A 24,842-nucleotide genomic window follows, 5' to 3' on the forward strand; every position below is an offset into this window, starting at 1 on the left:
TGTCTGTCAGTTTGTAGAGCTGTGGTAGAGCTGACAGCACACGTCAACGGGCCTTTCATATGTGCCCTTCACACTGGCTTTTGGTCTCCCCCTGCCCCGGGAAGTCTATTTATTGAACGTTTATAAGTTCTGACATTCTAGCATGTACTCTTTTATACTCCTTTGGTTTTGTATAGCTAAAAGGTCCCCCCCCCCCCTTTTTACTATTAGTTTCAGGTGTACGAAACAACTTAGTGATCAGACATTTACACCCCTCACAAAGTGAGAACACCAAGTGTCCTGCCCATCTGACACTGTACATAGCTGTTACAGTACCGTTAACCATATTCCGTAGGCTGTACTTTATATCCCGTGACTGTACATACATTTTTTAAAATTATAGTTGACATTCGATATTATTTTTATATTAGTTTCAGGTGTAGAGCGCAGTGGTTAGGCATTTATATAATCTATGAGGAGACTCCCCCAGATAAATCTAGTACCCCTTGGACACCATATATAGTTTTCATAGCATTACTGACGGTATTCCCCAAACTGTAGTTCACAGCTCGTGAGAGCTCAAAGTTCTTAAGGGTGGCATTCTCCGAGTCACGTATTCTGTGCTGTCTCTTCTCATCCTGATTATAGGAGTTCAGGAGAAGATGGGCATAATGAATAAAGGAGTCATTTATGCTCTTTGGGATTATGAGCCTCAGAATGACGACGAGCTGCCCATGAAAGAGGGAGACTGCATGACAATCATCCGTAGGGAAGACGAAGATGAAATTGAATGGTGGTGGGCGCGCTTGAATGAGAAGGAGGGATACGTTCCACGCAATCTGCTGGGAGTAAGTTATTCCAACCCTTACGATGTTTTTATGTCAGGAGCTTTGCGAAAACTGATACGGTTACAGTGCATCTCACTGCCCTTTGTTAATGAGACATGGATTAGAACATTTTGATGGTCTTAGATTTAGACTTACAGCCACATTTACAGTGTTTCCTATTATGATCAATAGCACGTTTATATGTTTGCCAGGCCCAGAGGTCAGGGGTCCCATCTGCATTTACAGATGGAGTAAAGGTAACTGGGGAATGTGATGGGAATTAAACTTAGGACCTTCGCGTAAATTTTAAATTCGTTTAAATCAGGATTTGCAAATTTGGTAGTGACCTCGCATAGGGCATTAAAGACAAAATTCTTTGCTCTTTCTCTACTATTTAAGTTTCATGAAAACCAAGAAAATAAGATATAAGCACATGTAAGTGAGTAACACTTCTATGTTAGTGCGAAGGGAGTGCTGCCCTCAGATAAAGATTCTCAGGAGTGTTTTCAGGGAAAAGGCCAGTGTGGTCGGACAGAGGCAACAAAGAGGAGACAGGAAGTGCATTAGGCTCTTGCACAACTTCCCGTGTCCCCTCGTCCGGTTGGGTGTGCACAGGGGCCATAGTAGACGTGTGAAAGGGACGGAGAGAAACAATAAAGATAAGTGAGAGACTGAGGTAAAAGTTGAAAGGTACCAGTGCTCAGAAAACCCACTGTTGTGAGGAAGTGAGGGGTGTCTGAGGGAGGGGAGGGCCGACGTCACCTGCAGCTCACGGCGTACAGCTCAGGGGCACTGGCCCCCACATCCCCAGGTCCCCGGCAGCACGTAGGATGTGGGTACCAGGGCAGCAGAAAGGATGGGGAGGGCGGGAGAAGGTGGCCTCCTTAAGGTTGTTGCGAGGATAAAGCAGGTGTTTAATATGTAGCCGATGGGAGATACCTTGATTGGTATTTTCATCAACTGTCGGACAGACGTGGTCTGTGCCCACATGGAGCTTCTGCTCTGGCATTGAGGCCGTGACCGGGGTTCTGTCTGTGAGTGGCCCGCTGCCTGGGCATCGCCTTCTGTGGAGGTGGTTAAAATGACTCCAGTGTGAGGACCTGGCTGTCTGGATTGCGACCAGTGTCTTCTCGTCCCGACTCCCCCTTCTCCATTGTCGTTTGTCTGATGTGCAGCATGAATGACTTCATCCATCCTGACTGCTGCCTTCCAGATAGCAGGATTTATTGTTAAACACACATTTGGGGTTCAGGCAGTATGCCTTCGTGTGATCATAATGAAAGTGAAAAAAATTAGGCATCAAGCCCTTTAAAAAAGCTTTCAACTTACCAGATGAAAGTAGAAATATAAGGGTTGTTCTCTTTCAAGCACCCCTGTTGGCTTCTGCAGCGTCTCTAACCCCAGAGAAATGTAATGTCTTGTGGGAGCCACTTTCTGTCTCTAACAAACATCAATAGCAAATAAGCACTTCGACTTTTGCAGTTTCTTATCTGAGAAAAGCTCTGCCTGTGAGAGCTAGTTGCTTATTTGAGTCGTACTTTAATTTTTTAACAAAGAAGTCCTGTGCTGAATGACACGTGGGAGAAAGGTCGGTCCCCACGTGTGGAAGCAGCTGGCCGAAGACTCAGTTCTGCTTCTTGTGTATGACTCTCAAAAGGTTCTGAAATCAACAGACTGGACTGAAGATTTCCATCTCAATCTAACATTTAAATACTCTTAGTCCTTTGGAAATCTTTTCTGGATAGAAGTGGCCTCAATACACCTTTTTTTTTTTTTTTTTTTTTGGTTTCTTTGAGGTTGAAAAAAAGGAAATTGCATAAATGTTATATTTTTAGTCAAAGGCTCAGATATGAGTCTAAAAAATGGTATTGGCTAAAAATCTTTTCTCGGAGAAAAATAATCCTTTGTATAACACTAGTCCGCCAGTTAGTTTTCCAGTTTTGGCTGGAAGTCTGACTCTGCTTTCTTTCAGTAGAGCTTTTCTCCCCTTTGTCTATGAGAGGAGGAGGAGAAGGCGGAGGCGGCTTTTGTTTTGTTTGCCAGTTGAAGGACTAGTTTGACTTGCTCTTGGGCTTTAAGACCAGAGATCTGGTGACCTGCTCCCTCCGCTCCAGCCCTTGTTACGGAAAACACAAACCCACTAAGTCCGGAAACAAAGCACCCCACTTATCCTTCCTTAAATCTGTAGACTTTTAGTCTGTGGCATTTCGTTCCTGACAGCCTCGAGTCCCATGACACAGTGTTATGTCCACTGTGAACCAAGTTAAAAGAGACTTGAATCTCCTATCTTGTCCCTTGGCATGGCAGCGCCAGTGCTGGGGCTTATGGAATATACTGCCAGGCACCGTCAGCACTTTGTATGCCGTAGGAGACTTGATTTACAGCCAGCAGGCTGTGCAGATTGAGTCCATGCTTTGCCATCGTGCATTTTTACCTCACTGCACCATGGTACGGTCAGCGTTAAGGGACCCTGTGACTTTCGCATGTCCTTGCAGAATAGCTGATTAGGAGAATCAGTGTGAATCTTGTGTCCTCAAACAGCTTGAGATGCTTCACATGGCAGAAGGAGTCCTTCCTTTAGCTTAATTTCTATCCTGTGCCATCAACCCCCTCTCCCCAATATTTCTTGAGATTTTTGTTATACTCTCACATGTCTGTACAGTATGTAAATATTTTATAAACTCTCTTACAGCTATACCCAAGAATTAAACCAAGACAAAGGAGCTTGGCCTGAAACTTTATAGAATTGTAGTTAATGAAGAAATTAATCTGTGTTATCACTAAGAAGTAATATGATTGTACTTGGCACAAATTTCAGAAGACTTATTTTAATGACAATGTAACTCGAAAGCCATGAAGAATGCTCTGGAAGAAGATGAAGGATCGAAGAACTCGCTGTTCGTGGAGGACATTCAGCACCACGAAATGGAGCTCGTATTATAAGTGAGCTGATCTTCCTGCCGTGGGGTCAAGGTGTCCCAGATACCCGGTGACAATCCTGTTTCCCCGCAAGAAATAGGACCACTTATTGAGCTACTGGGAAACAGCTTCATGTCTAGCTCGGTTGGAGTGTCTCGGCACCTGCCTGTACCTCCTCGCACCAGAAAGGACCAGTGCCATCGTGGCACCATCCCCGATTGTCTGTCAGCACCAGCAGGCCCTCAGGGGACTCGCGTGAAGGCTCGAAGGTTCCACACCCCTGTATATTGTCAGTGAAGAACTGCTGGTTAGTAGTCAGTGAGCAATAACTTTCTTACTATATGAGTTCTTGTAGCATTTTAAGAATTATACATATATTGGAAATATTGAAACCAAGCTACACTACAGGTAATTAGATTTAGAATCTTGTTTTTAGGCTGAATTTGAACGTATATTTATTGCCTTTTGTATCTTGGAAATTAGAGACTTGTTATAGACTTACCCATAATATTTGTCAAGATTATAGCTGACTTTAAAAACAATTGTGATAAAATTAAACTTTTTGACTCTGCTCTTTACTTGTTTTAGTTTTTGATGTCATAAACGACCTTGTTTAAGGTTCCCAAGCATTGAGATATATTACCCAGCTGAAAAATAATACGGTTTCTTTCCCAGCAATGTGATTAAATGCAAGAAGTATTTCTTTGCTTATGGGCAACTCTCAGTTTGCAATTTATGAGTTTTGTGGTGGTCTTTGATATAGAATTAAGTTTTTTATTTTATTTTAAAGATCTTAGAGACAAGTAGACTGTTTCAGGGTCCTCATTTCACTTTTTTTTTTACATCAAATTTTTTTTTATTAGTTTCAGGTGCACAAAACAATGTAATAGTTAGATATTTATCATTTATATCCCTCACAGAGTGACAACCCCCCGCCCCCCATCCACTACCCCTCTGACATCACACACAGCCATTACATTTCCACTGTCTCTATTCCTAATGCTGTACTCCGCTTCTTGTAAATATATATATATATATATATATATATATATATATATATATATATATATAAATTGTAGTTGACATTCATTATTGTTCAGCTTCAGGTGTACAGTGCAGTGATCAAATACCATATGATCTCACTTATATATGGACTCTAAAGAAAATAAATGAATGAACTAATCAGAAACAGTCTCAGAGACATAGAGGAAAAACTGAGGGTTGCTAGATGGGAGGGGGGGTGGGGATAAGGGGGAAGGTGAGGGGATTAGAAAGCACAATCGGTAACCACAAGATTGCCACGGGGATACAAAGGACAGTTTGTGGAATATAATCAGTAATGTTGGAAAGATTTTGTAGGGTATCCGATGGACACTTGTCTCGTTAGGGAGACCACCTCAGGAAAGATATTTTACATTTCTTCATTGAGTCATATATATTGATTTATTGGGATGGAAACTCAAGTAGACACATTGTTTTATTAATATGTTACCAAGTTTGTGAATTGTTTTGGAATCCATTTTGCTTAGTGGAACTGTTTTATTTCGTAGAAGACACAAGTGAAAAAAACCAATGCTGATCTTTCCTTATACATTTTTAGAGCTAAATTCTAGCAAGAAAGCAAGCTAAAAGACCATGACTTTCAGAGTAATGGAGAAACAGTGACAACATGAACTAATACAAATCCAAAAACATGTATGGTAGACAGACTTCTACACTTGATATTAGCCAAAAGGCTGAGGAGTGATTGGCAGGCAGAATTTTAGACAGCCCCTCCCCATGTTTTTATCCCCAGGTGCTATGGACTAAATGTTTGTGTCCCTCTAATATTCATATGTTGAAGCCCCAACCCCCAAAGTATGGTGTTTGGCCTTTGGGAATTGCTTAGGTTTACATGAGCTCGTGTCCTAACAGGGATCAGTGTCCAACAGGAGGACACGAGCTCCCCTCTCTCCATCGAGGGTACAACAAGAAAGCTGCATTTGCAAGTGAGGAAGAGTCCTCACCAGACACTGAATCTGCTGGCACCTTCATCTCCGACTTCCCAGCATCCAGAACTTCGAGAAATAAATGTCTGTTGTTTAAGCCGCCCCATCTACAGAATTTTTGTTACTGCAGCCCGAGCCGACTAAGACACCTGGTTATTCGATCAAACACTAATCCAGGTACCGCTATGAGGGACTTTTCAGAGTTAATTAAATTTACTAATCAACTGACCTTAAAAGGTGGAGATTATTCTGGATTATCCAGGCAGGCCCAGCAATCAACACCAGCCCTGCAGAGCAGGAGAGGTGAGGCAGAAGGGAAGTCAGCAAGATCTGAAGCGTGAGACGGACTCCCCCTGATACTGCTGGCTTTGAAGGCGAAGGGGTCACGAGTCAGGGAACATGGAAGCTGAGAAAAACCTGGCTGACAGCCAGCAAGAAGCAGGACCTCAGCCCTATAACCACACAGAGCCAGAGTGGGCCTGGAGACAGATTCTCCTCGAGTCTCCAGTGAGAAATGAGGCAGGTGTTGGACTTCTCCAGAACGGTGAGATAGTGGGTTTTTAAGCCGCTATGTTTGTGCTCATATGTTACTGCAACAATAGAAAACTAATACCACACAGGTTCTAATCCTGGCTGGTGCACTACTAACCCATCATGTGACCTAACCCATCATGTGACCTGCCCAGGACACTGGGCCCCACTGAACCATGTTTTCCTCATCCAAAATGAAGCTTAATACCATTGCCTCTACGTACATCAGCTGAGGGAAACCATAGTAAGTGCTGTATGAAGGAAGGTACTTGGTAAACTATAAAGAATTGCACAAATGTAGGAAACGGAAGACGGGTAAATTAGGAAAACATGATCGTGTCAGTTTTATTTAGTCCTAAACGTTGAACATCATTTGTTTGTATTCTCCCTTTTTGGTATTTTACTTGCTTATTTTATTATCCAAGTATTCATATCCTTATATCAAAGCTCCTAATAGAAGTATTTAAAAGTACAGAAAAGGGTTATGAAGCTTAGGGGTTCAGGGGAGACCACTATTAATATTTGGGCATGTTTCTGTTACATAGTCTTGTCTATGATTTTTTTCCCCATGTAGTTGAGAGCATACTGTTTAAGCCATTCTGTTTCTCCTGTTTTATGCTTGACGTGGCCTCGTAAACATGATTTTTAATGGCTGCACAATATTCCATCCTTTAATTTATCCAGTTTATCTGATGTTGAACATATGGCCGTTTTCCATCTCTTGTGTGTCGTAATTGATGCTATAGTCACATCTTTATGGGAGCAGAATGTTTATTTTTGAAAAACAAGGGGGAGTAAAGCAGCTGGAGAATGGACCCTACTGACGAGGGTGTGTGTGTTAAGTGTACCTTAGCACGCGGTGACGTGCTTAAATACTGTGGAAAGCAAGATTGGAGAGATGAGAGGGGCTAAAACCAGGCTGAGACTGCAGTTCAGAGCAGACATTCAGGGAGGGCTTTCGTGGTGGGCTGGAGGGTTTAGGTTTAGGTTAGGGTGACTTCAGGGCAGAAGGGGGAGGGGATTTACTTCGTCATCTGTATTTTTCTCCTGTTAAATAGGCATTGACACATGTTACGTGGGAAAACTCAGAATACTCAGTAAATATCGCCCCTTCTCTTTCCCAGTCTTTTCTAAATTTGCTATGGTAAGCCTATACCTTATGTTTGTTTGTTTTTTTTCAAACATTATTTCTTATACTGTGACTGAAATAGACTTTTAAAAGTGAAGTGGTAACCGAGGTCAGATGAGCATGCAACAGGAGCAGCAGAGCACCCCGCACAGAAGGGTTGGGCGGCCTCTGTGTGTTGGGAGGAGCCCACCTTTCTCCTCCCGGTTTCAACCCCTCCTATAGTTCAGCCACTTGGGTCGCCATCCTCACTCTCGGGTCCCCTGGCCACACCTCACTTGCCCACCTTCAATCCCGAGTGACTCCGAATGTCTCTAGCCTACCCCCGTGTTGCTGAACGGAGAATGTCAGTACCCCAGGGGGTTACCGCATAGTCAAGGTCATGGCCTCATTCAATCATGTCCGTGTCTCTGTGCCCTCAGACACCACTCGGCAAGCAGGGAGAACTGAAACTCATTTGAGCTGAATTTGGGAAACCCATCTTCCCATCTTTTTATGAAGTGATAGGCCGGCATTTAACAATTTCAAGTCATGTTACATCTTTCCCATTTTTTATGATTCCTCCAGGATCACCAACAGCAGACTGGTGATGTATCTATGTGTCTTCTTAGAGCTTCTTAGAGCAGGAGCCGGCCAAAAAGTGAAGTTCAAATGACAGGCAGAGCAGGGAACTTGGCCTGTGCCTCCTTCAGACCAAGAAGCAGTAGAAATTAGAGCTATACCTACTTTATGGTCAATGGTTAGAGATTCTGAATTGGATTTTTAAAAATGTTACAGCTCCACATTAAAATGATAGGTCAGACGCCTTTTTCCTCCCCATATGGGTATTTACAGGTGTCACCTTGTCACAGTAGAAACAGGCTGCAGTGGGGGTGCTCAGAAAGGCCAGCTAGGGCCCCTCAAGGAAGGACCGCACAGCACGTGTGATTGCCTGGGCTACTCTTTATTTAACAGTACATTTGGCAGAAGATAAGGCAACAAGGCAATACTTTTATAACGATGTTAATTAGCATTTTCCCAAGGTAAAGCCAGGAAACAAGCTTGTGTTGTGTGGACCGTTACTCCTATGCCATGTCCCCCCCATAACTCCATGCACAAGCACTAGAGGCGGCGGAGTTCGAGAAGCTTGGAGGCAGGCAGCAAACAGCTTGCTCTGTCTTCATCACAACTGGTTTGCTGACTGGACACCTGGTTTCAGTGTATTGCTTCAGCTGACCAAGAGCAGAACCCCTCAGTATTGATAACCCTCACTGTATGAGACAATACACACTCAGATTTGAGCTTCAGAAAATTTACTGTTAACCAATCAGTATTCTATAAAACCTGTCTCTTGTTTAACCCGAGGGACAGAGGTACGCGTGCTCACCGGGCCTCTTCAGCTGCCCTGACAAGTTTACTTCGTGATCCATCGTTTTTCTGTTTTACTCAAGGGAGCCCCTGAGCCCTGCCTGAGCTGTTTTGTAAATGTCACCGCTGCATTTTTAAACTTGAAGCTGCTTTCAGTATTTCCAGCAAGGACCTTGTGTCCTTGGAGAGTGACTGAATGTTTGCTCAGCTGTTAAAGAACGCCCTACATTTTTTTCCTGATTTAATATTGCTCTTAACAGGGCCGTGTGTAAAAGTAAAAAGTGTATACTATTTACAGGTTCAAAGCTTTCTTTGAGCTTGTCGAAGTTTAAGTGACTCACTACTATGATTTGCAAATCTTGGACTCTGACATCCGAAAGTTCTGCTATCTCAAAGGGTATCATTATTTTCAGCTATAATCATCAGTTTAAATAAACGTTCCCATAATCAAGGTCCAAATAAAGTTTCTCTGTTGGAAGCTTATTCCATGGCTGATGTTCTTTCATGAGAAGTCTTCAGGCAGATTAGTTATAACTTCAAAGTACTGAAAAACAGAGCCACTGTGAGGAAGAAAAAAACAAAAAAACAAACCATGTCAGTTCAGTGACCATTTTTAAAAGTAAAGGCTATTTGAGTACCTGTAGATTATTTTGAATGACTGTTGTACCAGAAAAGATAGCAGTGCACTAACTCACATTTTTTTCTACCTGATTTTTTAGAGTCTCGATTTTTACACGTCAGCAAAAAGCTGTTTTTCTTTTGTCAGATGGTCATGAATCATATTACAGGGTTGACTGAGATGTATGAAACGTGAAACTCAGACGTGTGGGTTAACATTTGCACATCTCTGCCTCAGGGTATCATAACAGAAGTTAGTTTGGGGTGTGCCTACCCCTTAAACAAGTGGTTTTCATTCTCGGGGCTCTACTGGAATTATCTGGGAACTTTAGATCGGATTCGGATTGAATTGGCCTGGGCTGGGCCTGGACATCCGGACTTGGGCAGAGCAGGGCAGGTGATGGCACCGGCAACTGAGGCTGAAAATCACTGCAAACTGAAAGGGAGATTTTCTTGATGTTGCTCATCCTTAGCAAAGATAACGAGAAGATGGGGTTCTCTTGGGACCTGTGAAAGGTGAGGAGAATACGAGGGAATGCCAGTGGATGTTTCTCAGAGGAAATGGGGGAATGGGCTGAATCAGCTGGTCAGCATGGACCAGTGGGAGCTGGGGAGGGAGGAATAGGATAGCCAGCAAGAAGGATAAAGGGGCCGGAGTTTCCAAAACTTTCCCTTTGGCATGTGTATGGCAGTTATATTGCCTCTACTTTAAACTGCAATCTCAGGGTAGGGCTATTTCCTAGGCTACATAGTTTTAGCTGTATTTGTAACCAGCTAGAATGTATTTTCAGTTGGCTAAAGGTACTTAAAATGCATAACAGTGAAATTTAGTTGCTGGCTTCCTCCAGAGTTCACAATGGAAGGAAAAGGGTTTTCTTCTTACCACTTTGCTCCTCTGGTGCAGGACATTTTCATTCCCAGCCATCACTGGCCACCTGACCCACCCTTTGCAGCCTGTGCTGCTCCAAGCTCAGTTCCCCCCAGTACCGTGTTTCCCCGAAAATAAGAGCTAACCAGAAAATAAGCCCTAGCATTTTCAGGATGACATCCCCTGAACATAAGCCCTAATGCGTCTTTTGGAGCAAAACGTAATATAAGACCCGGTCTTATTTTCAGGGAAAGACGGTAGAGAGGAAATGTAGCCTGGAGCCAGATGACAGTGAAAGTCTAGGCCCGCTGGCTTTCTTCCAAGTGAGAGGACTTTCTGTCATTGGGATGACAGGAGAACATTTTGTGCTTTTTTTGTGTGGAATTGGTATTCCACCTTAAGTGGGCATGGCTGGGGCTCCAGACACATGAGCACAATCATTATATAAGGCAAGCTTATTTACGATTGTGAGTTTTATTTTAAAGGGGGAGGAAGTGGAGGAAAGTAATTTACTCAGAAAGTATTTTAAGTAGATTTGTTCTAAGATTGCTAGATCTTCCCCAAAACCCACTTGAATCTCATCCGAACGGTTTCTTTCTATAAGCGTCTTCTCCCATGCTTGCTAATTAGCAGTACGTTTTTCTAAGAGGATCCTGCAGTCACCCTCTTCTTATTTTAACCTTGTGCGACTCACAGCTTATGGCTGGAGAGACCAGGTGTGTCTTGCTGCACTCAATAGATGGGAAACAGATGCAAATAAAAATACGTGGCGGGATCGAAGAACCATTTACAGACCAAAAGAGCAAAGCTTGAAAAAGCAGGTCAGTAAACCATAGATCTCTGTCACCCCAGTAACAGCCCTTCTCATCCCCGCCCATCCCTGCGGGAGCCAGGGGGTTGGTGTAAGACTTACAGAGATAAGGTCAAGCTGTATCATTCCAGTATTATCGGGATCCAGCTGCTTAAATATTCCTGTGGAGGAAGAAGGAGGACGTCATACGTGAGCGAGCTGCCGCACATGTCACATTGTCTCGTTCCCCTCTCTGGCAGCCGATCGCATTGAATGTCACAAGCTATTATTTCTTCCCTCCTCCCCCAAATTAAAGAAGGATTTCCATTCTCAACGGGGCAGACACGTCTCTGGTTCTGGTGATTTCTCCCGTGTGAAAGGCAGGCTGCTTTCATACCGAGAGAACTGAAATGGGTCTTCCCCCAAATATCCACTTACTGAAGAGTGTTTCCAGTCGAACCAAGCACCGAACAAAATTATCAAAATCAATGATGAGCTCTTCATCCGCGAAGCGAGCGACGATGACCTGGTGCAGCTGGCAGGGCAGCTTGAAACCTGAAGTGACATGAGCAAGCGCCGGTGGCTAAGGGTGAGATTGTATCCTGGGGCTCTGCTCACGGGTTATGGAACTGCTGTAGCAATTTGAACTACAGTTATAATTGCTTTTGTCCCTTGGCTGCTTTCCTGGGAGGCTTGGTGTATTTTGTAAAGCCAGTGCCTTCTGCCATTGTTTCCAAACTGTTCCCCTTCACCCTGCCTGGCTCCTTCCTAACAAAGAAGACGTTTCCTGTCTGTTCCTATTTCCATGGTCACGCTGCTTCAGGTTGTTTATGAACCATGTTTGCTTTCCTGTTTCTTGAGCTCTGAATCTAGCTGGAGACTAGATTCTTCCTGGATGCATGTGGCAGAGGCTGTGATAGTAATAGAATTTTTCCATAGTAATAGAATTTTATTTTCCTAGCATCCCTTGCAGCCATCTGAGGCCTTGTGACTAAGTTCTGGCAGCGGGATCTGTGAGCAGAGTGATGTGTGCCCTTAAGAGCCGGGAGCCCATCCTTCCCCTGTCTCAGTCAGTCGGTGCCAGAATATGGTTGTGGTGGCAAGCCATCCTAGGTCCCACGGAAAAGGGCAACACTCGTAAGGGCTGGTGACGTGATATGCCACAAGGAGCCTGGGTCCCTGACAGCAGGACACACCATCTCAGCCTTGAACTGGTGGAGCTTGGAATGTTAGGTGAGAAAAAGCTGTATCCTGTTTAAACCAGTTACTTGGGGTCTTTGCTGCAGTATTATAGCCCAGCTAATACAATGAATAGCTTCATGTCATATTTGTCCCCAGAGCACACCCGTCTCCCACTCTGCTGGTCTCCCACAAGCTGGTGTCCCTTTTACTGACGGCACATTCTGCCGAGGACTTCCCCTGAGCAGATCTGAGACGCCCCATTTCTGCCTAACCAGCCCGGCACCTGAAAGGGGGAGCTCAGGAGAGTCTGTTAAGAAATGGCTTTGTCTCTCGACCCACCTGTCTGCTCAGAAGGAAACTTAGATTCAAGAAGGTGTAGCAGCCAAAGCACCCTGGACTGCATTTTATTTTGCCAGTTAGTCTTTAAAGGGAAAATAAAAAGTATGTGTTTATATGGAACCAGCACCTACTATACTTCATAGCTCACCATACTTTGTAATGTATTATAGAAGTGTCAGAATTTATAGAATTATAGGTAAAACCAAAGAAAACACAGGTATGAAGTGTTACCTGCTTCTTCTAATGCTTTCCGCATCTCATAGGAGTTCATCGTACCGGACCTGTCCACGTCAATCTCCCGGTAAATTTTCTGGAACATACAAAGTCGTTATGAGAACATGACCCAGGGCAAAGCAGGTGGCAGGTACCTCTGTGCTATGTGCTACGTGGGATGAAGTTTTTCCAGCTCTGTTGCCTCTGCTCTGGCTTTGGAAGAATCATGTTTCTACCTTCCAGAGCTAATAGTATTCTGTCTCTCTGTGAGCTGGTTTGTAAATGTGCCCATCAAATCAACTGGCCAACTACCATGGGCCCATATTATTGTCTTACATATTTTTATACTTGAGCTGTTAAAAATCCTAAGTATAAGAGGCTACACAGCCTTTTCAGGACACTTTTGATGGTGGCTTTTAGATGACCCCCTTCCCGTCAATGAGGGGAAGGCCGGGAGCAGACCACTTCACTTGCAAAGTCCTTGTTTTGTTCCCTTGGCATTGGCCCGGCTATGTCTCCCCTCATTCTGAGCGCCGTCGCGGGTGAAAGCCCCATCCCCTTGGACATGCCGCCCGCCCTCCTGAAGAATTGCTGCGCCACAGGTCTGTGTACAGCGTGTCCCCAATGCAGACCCTGCCACCCCTGCCACTGGGCCCTCCTGGGTTCGTACCTGGTATTTTTGAATCTTCGTCCAAAGAATGTAGAACTCCTTCAGGCCCAGCTTACCGCTCCCATCCGACTGCCTTCTGTTAAGGAAAGCTCCCGGATCTGGGTTCATGCGGGCAGTGTCCCCTGGTGTGTCCTGTCCACTGGTTCTCTGGTAACCACAGCACGCACAAGGGCCCTTGCCCAGCTCTCACACTGGCCCAACTTCCATGTAAGGGCTCGTGGGAGGGCCAGATACAGACGCTGGCTCCCCGTGACCCTACTTGCTGATCGGTCTGGGGGTGCCGTGGGGGCCCCAGATCCTGCCAAACAGTTGCTGCGGGATGCTATACAGAGGGCTCCAGGTGGCTTCTCGTGGCTGCGCCCTTGGGGCAGTATTGTTCGGCATATTTCTAAGAGGCCCTTTGTGAGAGGAGCTACACAGTGGCTCAGTGAGCCCGCTAGATAGAACTTCCTAGAAGCTCAGACCATCCCTGTCCAGCACTTCTCAGGAAGCACAGCGAGGAGGAAACGAGTGATGAGTCTGCCTGGGGCAGGGGCGAGCTGGGAAGAAGAATGCTCGTGGAGGAAATCGAGAAGAAAGCTGACCAGAGAAAACGGACTCGAATGAGAAATATCACAGTGCAGGACATACAGTGGCCCCTTGAACATGGGCTAATTATACACGGATTGTTTTCAATAAATACACACTGTGCTGTAAACGTATTTTCTCTTATGATTCGCTTAATAACATTTTCTCTTCTCTAGCTTACTTTATTGTAAGACTACAGTATATAATACCATGATGAAATATGTTAATCGACTCTTTATGTTATCGGTGAGGCTTCTGGTCAGCAGTGGGCTATTAGTAGTTAAATTTTTTTGGGGGGTGTCAGAAGTTATACTCTGATTTTTGACTGCATGGGGGGTCAGCACCCTAACCCCAGTGTCGTTCAAGGTCAACTGTATTTTCCTAAAGGAAGTAGCAGAAACACTCGCTCAGGACACAAACGCGAGCTGCTTTGGGCAGAGAACAGCGGGTGTCCTGTTGGAATGTCCCACACCAGCCCCCCAGGATCGCTGGGCAGCCTGCGTGCTGAGCCTGTGGAGGTAACCAGGGCATGTGGCATGTCATTTTCCCTCATCTGAAGCGTCTCATGTTCCCTAGTCACAAAGGCCAGCACTGACAACAGTCCTACAACCACTGCGCAGGTGGGGTCCAGCTGGCCTTTCTGGGGGGCAATGTGTTTGCGTCTCTGCGGGGTGAAACTGCAAACTCCCGAGTCTCGGTTCTCCAGAGCACATGAAAGGATACATCTAGCATGTCCACCATGATTTTGCAGGTCTCGATGCTGAAGCCATCTGACTTGATATCTTGGCCTGGAAGACCAAAGTCGTGTGACAGGAGACTCTTACAGAGCAGCACAGTTCAAAAGAACATTCTATAGTGATGGAAAAAGTCTCTATCTGCAGGCTTTGGCAGGGTAGCTACGTAACTCTTTTAAATAGCCACATCTGGCTGCTGGCTACCACATTGGGACAGCTCAGAGGGGGTATCACATTGGCCTGACTTCTCTGTATGTTCACCATGGGCAAACTGGGCTCTAAACAGTGCTTTCAAGATAAAAGAATGATAAAGGACTGGGTCTCTAAGACAAAAGTCCCTTGGTCATCAGGCAGGGAAAAGAAAAGTGGCGGGCATGAGAGTTCACATCGGCTCGGGCCTGGGAGAGGAAGACGCTCACTGACCTGTCTGTCTGCAGGCCGTTACGGAGCCTGGGTGTCCCCAGCTAAGTGACAACCTGAGGACCCGGAAGCTATGTGCACGTGCTGCTGTACCAGGTGAGTGCTGACTGGTTGGTGTTCAGCAGGGGGTCACGTGAGGCCCTTGTCACAAGTGGGAATCTGGTTCCCACAGACTTCATGGGGAGCCCAGCCTTTCTGTCATGTGCTTGTAAAGGTTCTAACCTAACCCATCTCAGAGCTGCCATTCGGGCCACCGACCCCTCCTCGGGTGAGGGCATGAGGCTGTGTGAGGGGCGCTTGCACAGAAGGCTGGAGGCTCCAGGCAGGCGGGGAGACTACCGAGCTCCGAGGCACGGAGGAAGCAAGAGCTGAATCCAACCGTGGCCTGATGCTTCCCACCCCACCCTCCATCTGTGGGGAAACAATGAGGCTTTAGTCTCCTTGGGCTCATGATGGCCACACATTGAAGAGCCCTGTGACCTCACTTGTGCCTGGTGGCCTCAAGGGTAGACACCATCTCCCTGTCCTCCCCGATTGGAGGAGGGAGGGCGTGCCTTGGGGGAAAGCCCTGCGCAGCGCTGGCCGTGCCAAGCCATTCCAGCCCCTGGTTGGAGTTCTGTGACTCACAAGAACTCTGATACAGCCATTGTCCCCGCAGGGAAGGGACCCGTTAGCAAAAGTTCCTACAAGGTCCATGTAGTTCAGTCATTGGAGTGGGGGGGAGATCCAGCTGGCCCTGGACTCCTCTTCAGCTCTGAGAGGAGGATTTACTTTTATATCATAGGGTTAGGCCAGAGGCCATCTTTGAAGTCCACACGACTTCTAGAATGCTCCACAGGGCTGATGTTCAGGACGTGACAACATTGCATGTTTGTTTCTGATCCAGGCTTATAACCTCTGATATTGTACAAACCTCTGCTCAGTGGGATTCCTATCTTATCAAAGGCAGCACAGTTCTTGTGATAATTTGAAGGGGAAAAAAGTCTCTCTTTCTCTCTCCCTCCCTCTCTCTCTGTCTCTCTCTCTCCACGCCTCCCCGACCCCCAGTGGTGACCAACAGTGGGAGCTGGACCGTCCTTTGATATTTTCTGCTTAAGAAATAATTCCAAGCTGCAAAGGTTTGTGAGAAGCACAGCTCTCTAGCCTCTTCTCAAGTCTCCATCCAGCTGTAGTCTTTCTTTGTAGAAGCCCCACAGCCTGGGCCCAGAGCCGCCATTCTGGAGCCTTGATAGCACATGCCTGGCCTGTTGGCTCAAACGAAGTGACATATCTCCCAGTGAACAGTCAGACGAGGCTCATTTAAACACACATTTGGGAGATGAGGCTTTTTAACGCCATTCCCTTAGTTTGAGTATAAGATGGTCCATTTATTTTTCCATTCTGGCTAATTATTGGCAGTCACTCTGTCAATGATTTCCCACTAAATACAGCCAGGGAACCCAGGGACGTGGGGATGCTCCGTGGCTCCCATTGTCTGGGCCAACTCAGCCTTTTACCAATTACTCATCCTAATAGCTGCCGTTTGGAGTGCAGGCTTTGTGCTAGGCGATTTCTACATGTTACCTCATTGACAAGTTTCAACCACTCTTAAGAGGTAAGTATTATTGTGCCTGCAGAGAAGGAAACGAGTCACAGATTCTACACTGTGGTTCTTCACAAAGCCAGTACGTAGTGGAAACCTGGATGTGACCTTTGATCTCTAGACCCTGGGAACCTTTGTTCTCTTCAGTCACATCACACAGGGCCGCTTTCATCCATTCTTTGGCAGCCGTGCCGGGTGGTGGCGTTTGCGTGAGAGTGGGGAGTGAGTGGTGGGTCAGCCACAGCAGCCAGGACACGGAAGGAGAAGGGTTCCCACGTGGGAAGGAGCAGGATGAGGGATTTGCAAGGAGGGGACACTTACGCTTGGCGAGAACTCTCCTCAGGATTGTCTGCAGCTCGAAGGCAGAAATCTCAGCATCCTGTGAAGATGCAGTGAGAGCCTAACTATTGGTCCCTAGAGCCGTATGATGACAGAGCCGCAAACGTGTAATGGACGGCAGCTCCGCCAAGCCCTGCGTGAGGTGCATTAAGCAGGTCTGGGCTGCGGTCTATGATAGCACGTTTCTAAAAAGCCCCAGGGGCTGCTGCTGCTGTCCCCAGGCCCCACTTTGAATGGCACTGCACAGCCCACGCTTTGGATACAGTGTTTTAACATACAATGTGCTTGCTCTCGGTAGAGTTCATTCAACAGTTCTTTGCTGTAGAGACTATAAAGCATAAATTTCCACTCCACCCATGGTTGTGGTCTTGACTTAGTCCTCTCACACCATTCCTCCCCTCAGCATGCTTTTCTCACCTTTGAAAACTCGGATCTGGCTTCCTATAGAGCTGGTTAGAACCAGCTGTCCCCAGGAATGGGACCCAACTTCAGGTGTCTCGATTCACTCCAACACATTGTGTAATGGAGGGGACAAGGCCCATTGTTTAAGACGAAGGTTGGCTTCTTTTTGGAGTTATGGAAAGAAAGGGCTGGATAACTTAGTAGCTAACTGAGGCCTAAATGGCTGAGGGTTGTTTTTTTTTAAAGAACAGGGAAGTCTAATACCCTGTTGTAAGTTGCTTGCATTCTTGAGATTTAAAACCCTTCCACCTCCCCAAATGTTTTTATGGAAATCAAGCATAAGGGGCCGAGTTCCATGTCCCAGCTGGAGTGGAACGGACAAGCAAAAACAGCCGCAGGGGACGCCAAGGCAGGAGGGATACCGTGTCAGAGCTGACGGCAAAAATGGAAGGCCCTGCAATGTGGGGAGGACGCAGGCAAGGGAGCTGAGCAGAACCCGAGTGACATGTGCAAATCCTCTTTGCTTCTGGTCAGTTTGTTACCTCTCCCCCTTTAAACTGAAGTCTCCTTGAGAAAAAGACTGCTTTCCTTGGCATCAAGCAGAGTACATAACATAGAGATTTCGGGCACACCTACCTCCCCTGCCAACTGGGCAAACAGCCTCCTGAATCCGTCATCGATGTCATCCTCGCTGACGTCAATCTGGAAGGGGAGGCACAGAAGTGACAGACAATGAATCAAAGAGTGACAGTCAGGTGCCTGCACTCCCTTTGGGGGCAGCCTCCCCATCTCCTTCAGTTTCCCTTCTCTACTCACTCTTGGGCCTGAATCCTAAGGTTACCGGGACGGAGATAAAGGACAGTGTGAAGAATGAATAAAAGAATTTTTTTTTCCTAGTCAAAACCCATGAGAGAGAATATAAACTGTATTTTCACGTAGGTGTCTTCTTTAACATTCAACCAACATGGGCTTTTATGATCTACTCTAACGGGGATTCAGAAACGTGAATAGCTGGAATGTTCCAGAAGGATTTTGACAGTGGCTGGTGAGCACAGCCTGTGAGGACCTTTGAAATAGTTCGGTCTCTCAGTGAGGACACAGGACAAGCACAGAACTTCAGCAACTGAGGAGCCAGCGATTATGGAGCCCCGTCAGGTCCCGGGACAGAGGGAAAAGTTCTTTCCTGTTTGTGGTGTTTTCCACACACAACCTTGGACTTATTATGGTCGCACGCCGTCTGAAATTCCTGAGCTGTGTCCCTCACAGCCTTTTAGGATTTACCCCTGAATCACAACTCCTGGGACTCTAGGGAACCTTAGAAATGTGGTTACCCAGCGCTTCCATTTTATAGAGGAAACTGAGGCCCAGAAAGGGAAGTGAGGAGAGCCCCACATGGATCAGTACAGCACTGGTAGCCCATCCTTCTCCATAACACCCCTTCCCATGCCACACGGGCTCACTCCACCCCAATGGGCAGGGGACAGCCCAGGCCCAGCACAGGGGCCAGAGCTGGTGCCAGAGGCTCGGACGTTAGGGCAGGGCTGCATCCTTAGTTTCCAGCTGTGTTCATGAAGGCCCGGGGGGGCCTCCTAAACCCCTGGGATTACTGTTTGCTCTGTTCCCTGGGGTGTCCAGGACAGACAGGGTGGAATTCAGGGGGTTACAAGTACCTCTTCAAGGTTGCCCTCGATTTCATCATCGACAACTCTGGAAACAGAAGGAAATTATGTGTTACTGGAAGGGCCGTGAGGGCGAAAGGAAGTGTCCCAGAAATCACAGCTATCAGGGAAGTGCCACGTGGAATCCAGCATGGGGCGCGCAAGACAGATTTCTCTGCACCCCTGCTTTCTGTGATAACACAGCCCCTTGTAGAAATTAGGGCAGAAATGATCCAAGGAAGAGTCATGGAGCCCACAGCTTGGAGGGTCGGAGATTTCTGTGTGTTTGCTCGTTGTGGGTCATCCGCGCGGCCCGGCCGACAGTATGGTGTCGAGACGCAAGACAACTCATTCACTTCCTGGCCTCGAGGAGCCTTTCCTCAGTTCCACTTGAAACACTCTGCCATCATCAACCTTTCACACCGAGAACCGTGCGACGTCTACCGCTGCCTGCTTGTTCCGCTTGGGGCTCGAGACAGCAGGCGGCCCGGGGGCCTGTGTGTGATTCCAGCCGGTGCTTGGGCGGTGGTTAGTTTATCCTGTGCATTGGCCTCTGCAGGGCTGGGTCCTTCTGCTCCACAGTGAGGGCTTAAGCTTCAGAGGCTCCGCCGCGGGCCCCCTGGGTCTTAAACCAGGCCACCCACAGTCCTATCTGCAGTGGCAACGTCTCACAGAAGAAAGGATAAGGGACTTCTGGGTGCTGACAGTTGGAATCGGAATTAGTATCTGGGGACAAGGAAGTCAGACACCTCTGGGGGGATGGGGTCCTGTCAGGGTGGGGACAGCAGGAGAGTGGAGGGGGCTGAGGCTTCCTAGCCTTCTCCAAACGAGGGGACTGACTTCATAGCTCGTCTAATATAGCTCATTAAAATGAAAACGACCATTCGGTGAAATAAGATTCTGCAATTTGCTCTACCACCACCCCTTTCTAACCAGAAGTGTCCTGAGTGCTATTCCTGTGCTTATCTGAGTATAACACGAAAGTTCTTCAATGCAGCAACCCCCCACCCACACCAACACTTCGAGGCAGGTAGGTATCACGGAAAAAGAAACTGACATCGTGCGTGGGTCAGGAGCGGGCCAGCGATGCGAATAAGCAGGGCTGTGGGGAGAGAAGGGGCAAAGCGACCTACTTACTGGTAGTCAGCTTTCTTCTCAGAAAAGACCCGGACGCAGAAGTCCCCGTCCTTGTGGGGTTCAAAAGTGGAAGGCACGAGAATGTACTCCCCAGGCGGCAGCTTGAAGCGGTTGAGCACCTCCCGCAGGTTGATGAAGGTGTCCGAACGCTCCTTTGCTCTGTTCGTCAGGAAGAAGTTTTTGCTGAGGTGGATGTTGGTCTGTCCGGTCAACTGAGGAATAAACAGACACACATGGGAGTCGAGGGCAGAAAGGGCCCCCATCAGTCATTCTCACTCATCAAGACATGATGATGGCAGCGGCAATGTCTGCATCATTTTAGATAAAAAGCAAACTTTCTACCAAAACGACGGACGCCCACCGAGGAACTCAGAGGCACATGCAGTGGGGGACCCCACACTCAGTCAGCTCTGCCTACAGGAAGGCCCCGGCTCCCCATGTGGAAGTCCTCGGCCTTCCTCTAAGTGACTCCCAGAATGCTTAGCGTCCACACGGCAGGACGCTGGTTCAGTTCCAGGTGGTGTATGATGCACTCAGAAAAGCAAAGACGGGATGTGGAAGGGGTTGAGCTTCTAGACCAGGTGTGTTCAGTCTGCAGAGGCCTGAATGCCGCCAACTACACTGCCTGGCTATGACAGAAGTGATTGCTGGGGGTCAGGGTGCCCTGTGTGTCCACCAGAATGTCTATGGCCTAGAAAGACACACAAGCCACTGTGCATCTCATCAGAATAGTTCTTGCTAGCTGCAGGCGTGCTATGTGCCTGCACACACATAATTCAATCCATCCCCACAACATTCCAGCAAGGTGACCAGTTATACGGAAAGAGAAGCTTAAGTCCAGAGGGGATTGGAAATATATCCAGGGTCTCACAACCTGCAAATGGCAGAGCTGGAAATTGGGTCCAGGCCTCTTTCTATGCTGCCACATCACCTTGTAACACAACCCGCAGGGTTCGCGTTTTCCCTTCAGGCTTGTTTTGAGAGTGCTACAGGAGTCAGTGAGGGGCCTCCTGCAGTCCCAGGACCACAGATGGTCCACCCAGAACTAAGCCGTCCATGGTCTGTGCTGGGCCCCAGGGGAGGCAACGGGCCCCACGAGAATGGTCCAAGATCCCTTGCCCTGAGCTCACACCAGCAGGATGTAGGACCAGAGCAAACCTCAGCAGGTCCCCAGAGGGGCCAGAACTCGTCCTCCTCAGCCACCAGCCCCCGCCCATGCTTCATAAGACCCTGAGCCGACAGTCTAAACCTTTCACTTGTTGGTGAACCGAGCCCCAGGGACAGGAGCTGACACATGCCAGACGTACCTCCTCCGGAACCTGCAAAGATAAAGGAAAACACGCTTAATTCCGATTCTGGGAAAGCTGCGTACAGCAATACTATCACGGTGATTTGTCTCCTTTGCTATCCCCTTTCTTTGTAGCCTCAGTAATATTCACTAAATCAACATAATGATTATTTTCCAAGGAACTCAAAGCAATTCCTGCACTAAAAAAGAAACACCTTATGACCTGGCAGTAATATGGATGAGCTTAGCACCATTCCCAATTTATAGAGCATAAAAGTAAGTACCAGAGCTGTGAAGTTACTTGTCTAAGGTCACCTAGCCGGCTGCAGCAAAGCCTTCACCTGCCTCCCACCAAGAAAAGCAGGGCCGTGCCATTGGAGGAAGCCACCTGGCCAGGGGGGCACACTCTGGGCTAGGAGCCAACAGGCGTCAATTTGAAGCTTGTCAGCCACATCCAGCCTGTATTTCCATGGGTAAGTCACTTCCCTTTCTGACCTCAGTTTCCCTATCTCTAAAATGGGACCAAACGATCACCCAGGTCCTTCCCAGCTGTGAAAGCCCATGACTGGCTCTCCAAGCCCAAGAGGTATGGGGTGGGCAGGCGGAGGCTGTTTCACAATTTGCATTTTCCTTGGAGTTATTTTGTCCTCAGCTATCTCAGAGACTGAGGAGCTTGGTGTTATGTGCATTTTGTGAACTGGTGGTGTTTGCCCAAGTCTGTTTCTTGGTGTGTAAGTGGTAGATCAAGGTTCCACTGGTGGTGGCCACAGGGCCAGCGATGAATGAGCCCAGAGGGCCTTTTCCCTGATACCTCGTCTGACATCTACCAGTACTGTGCTGGGAAACGGCTCTCGGGGGAGGCGGGAGCCCGGATTTATAGTGTTTGCTAATTTCCATGGTGTAAGTTCGCCCCCTCCCATCGTGGCCGTTCTCAGGCTGCCTCTGGCTGCACCGAATGTGGGGCTGGGAAGAGATGGGCACATTTGGCTTTTGAGAGCTGGTTCCAGCACCTCACTGGGTTCCACCCATCACCCCCACTTTGGCTGCTCTGAAGTCTTCCTTCCTCCCGCCTTCTCCCTCTACAAACCCAAGGCAGTGAGAAGCTCTTTCTGTGCTGGGGTCCAGGGGCCCAGCATGTTGTGTCAGTTCTCTTCTCCCTCGCCCCAGAGGGGAGAGGGGGCAGTAAGGTGGCTGCCATCTGACTGCGGCTGAGCTGGGCTTTGCGTTAATGTGGTGCAGAAAGAAAGAAGGCCACGTAGGCAGCAAGCGTGTCTGTGGGGAGCAGAGTCCTGGGGGGACATACAGACTATTGTTCCCTGTCCTGAGCTCTCTGCCTTTCCGGCCAGTGACTTTGCTGAGCTCTGACCAGCTGGACAGCGGGCTCGGTCCTGCCCTCACAGTATTTCCTGATGGGGGCCAGTATACTTTGTCCTCAGCTTAAGTCGCCTCTGTTTTTTGGAGGTTGGGGGGCCAACCAGAGTGCCAGGCCTGGGGGATATGAGGGCTTTGAAAGACTGGAGCTCCCAGGAAGCTGGCTATGAGGGCCCAGCCAAGGGTTGGAGCCTCCCAGTGACACAGAGCAGTGGCAGGGACCTCACGGTGGCTTTGCTTTTCCTTGGCCAAGCTCCCTGTCCGGGGTCCCCTCTCCCGTCCTGCCTCTGGGGCTGGCCTTCCTCGCAGGGGCTGAGGTGAGCACAGCAGGAAGGGACAGCGGGAGCCGCAGCCTGTCCCACACCTCGTAGATGCCAAAGCCAATGGTGTGCATGTCCTCGCCCATCTTCCGCTGGCGTCGCCGGTGCTTCTGGATGAGGCCCACCAGGAAGGTGCAGCCGCGCTCCCCGTCCTCCTGGTCCTCGTCCTCCTCCTCCAGCTTGATCACATACTGGGGGTTCATCCAGAAAGTATCTGTGGCCAGAGAGGGGCTGCGGTCAGTCCCCAGGACGCAGGAGCCCAGCCCCGAGCAGGTGGCACGGGGGGGGGGGAGCTCTCTCAGTCTCTGAGGACGAAGGGGTGAAGATGGGGGAGATGGCGGGAGACCCTGGGGCCGAGGAACCAGACGCCAGGTGGGGACTGGAGAGCAGCCCGTCAGGGTAGGAACGGGGGGTGGTGGCCTGTGGGGAGGACGTCCTGCCTGTGTCTGAATGGCATGGGGACCTACTCTAGGAACTTCTGCAGTTCTCTCTCACTCGCCCTCAGGCTGCCTTGTCTTGGAGACGGTCTTGTCAGCCTGGAACAGGGGGGTTAGAACTACAGCGTCCGCTCGTGAGACCTACCCCTGGCTCTGGTGCACACATCAGAGGTGGGCCTGGTGGCCTGGCTGAGCAGACTTGGGGACTCGCTCCCGTCCCCCCCTCAGTGAATGCAGAGGCCAGGAACAGCCTGCGCACAATTTTAGCCTCTTGTTCTGGGTCCTTGTCCTCCCAGGCCTGTCCCCTTGCCCACCCCCAGGTGTGTCTGCCCTCCCTACTTCCAAAACCCATTTACAGGAAGGACTTGAGATTGATTCATGTTTGAGGATAATTATGCCGATTGCCTTCTCTCACCTAATGGAATAAAACTCTGATTGTGGAAACAAAGGCAGTATCTAGTGCTGGGGTTGGCAGACTCTGGCTTTGCAGGCTGCTGGCGGACTGTTTTTGTAAATAAAGTTTTATTGGAACACAGCCATGTCCGTTTGTTTAAGTATGGCTGCCTTCAGACTACAGCAGTACAGTTGAGTAGTTGCCATAGAGACTGAATGGCCCACAAAGCCAAAAGTATTTATTATCTGGTTCTTTTAGAGAGAATTTGCGATCCCTGAGCAAGTGGGTAGGAGAGATATTTTTGTCTGGGGCACAGGGACTTCCCAGCACCTCTAGAAATGCCACTTGGTAGCTCTCTACTTGAGGTGAAGGATTAAAAACACCAGAGCAAGAGGTACCGGTCAGGTAGTGCCAGTATGACTACTTGCTCTGTGGCCCAGGTACGTGACTCAGAGCTGTAGTTTCCTCATCTGTAACAGAATCAACATATGACCATGACCTGCCACCAAAGTACTTAAAACGCTGACTTCAGTCAGACAGCCTGGGTTTAAGTCCCATTAAGCTCTGTGGCCTTGGGCAAGTCACTTAACCTCACCAAGCCCAGTCGTCTCATCTTAAAGATGGAGATGATACTAACGTGCCTGCCTCAGAAGTTTGTTGTGAAAAGGAAATGGAATAATTTACGTAAACCACTTACACAGTTCCTAGCACCCATGTGTACTCCATAATTGGCAGATGTCATCATGATTAGATAACTGCTGCGGGGGAGGGGGAAAGGGAGGTCGGGCCATCAGGG

General features: G+C 48.1%; 2 protein-coding genes across 6 annotated transcripts in view; one reads left to right on the forward strand and one right to left on the reverse strand.

The window, feature by feature from the left end:
- The window catches only part of TP53BP2 (tumor protein p53 binding protein 2), a 136,223-nt gene extending 131,920 nt beyond the window's left edge, over positions 1-4,303 (forward strand). For all 5 annotated transcript variants that reach the window (XM_088799129.1, XM_019716049.3, XM_019716050.3 and 2 more), the window contains 2 exons: positions 628-827; positions 3,499-4,303. In XM_088799129.1, the coding sequence (XP_088655255.1) occupies positions 628-827; positions 3,499-3,540 (242 nt within the window). In that variant the 3' untranslated portion in view covers positions 3,541-4,303. The remainder of the gene's footprint in view (positions 1-627; positions 828-3,498) is intronic.
- Positions 4,304-8,292: 3,989 nt separating this feature from the next.
- The window catches only part of CAPN2 (calpain 2), a 47,626-nt gene continuing 31,076 nt past the window's right edge, over positions 8,293-24,842 (reverse strand). The window contains exons 10-21 of the mRNA XM_074316953.2: positions 23,260-23,429; positions 21,544-21,555; positions 20,237-20,448; positions 19,112-19,148; positions 18,078-18,143; positions 17,022-17,079; positions 14,688-14,752; positions 13,398-13,466; positions 12,746-12,824; positions 11,432-11,548; positions 11,117-11,175; positions 8,293-9,277 (exon numbers count right to left, since the gene is read on the reverse strand). Coding sequence (XP_074173054.1) covers positions 9,254-9,277; positions 11,117-11,175; positions 11,432-11,548; positions 12,746-12,824; positions 13,398-13,466; positions 14,688-14,752; positions 17,022-17,079; positions 18,078-18,143; positions 19,112-19,148; positions 20,237-20,448; positions 21,544-21,555; positions 23,260-23,429 — 968 coding nt within the window. The 3' untranslated portion in view covers positions 8,293-9,253. The remainder of the gene's footprint in view (positions 9,278-11,116; positions 11,176-11,431; positions 11,549-12,745; positions 12,825-13,397; positions 13,467-14,687; positions 14,753-17,021; positions 17,080-18,077; positions 18,144-19,111; positions 19,149-20,236; positions 20,449-21,543; positions 21,556-23,259; positions 23,430-24,842) is intronic.

Source organism: Rhinolophus sinicus, chromosome 6 (genome assembly GCF_057876585.1).
Source record: "Rhinolophus sinicus isolate RSI-liver-muscle chromosome 6, RSI-T2T, whole genome shotgun sequence".
Classification (NCBI taxonomy): Eukaryota; Metazoa; Chordata; class Mammalia; order Chiroptera; family Rhinolophidae; genus Rhinolophus; species Rhinolophus sinicus.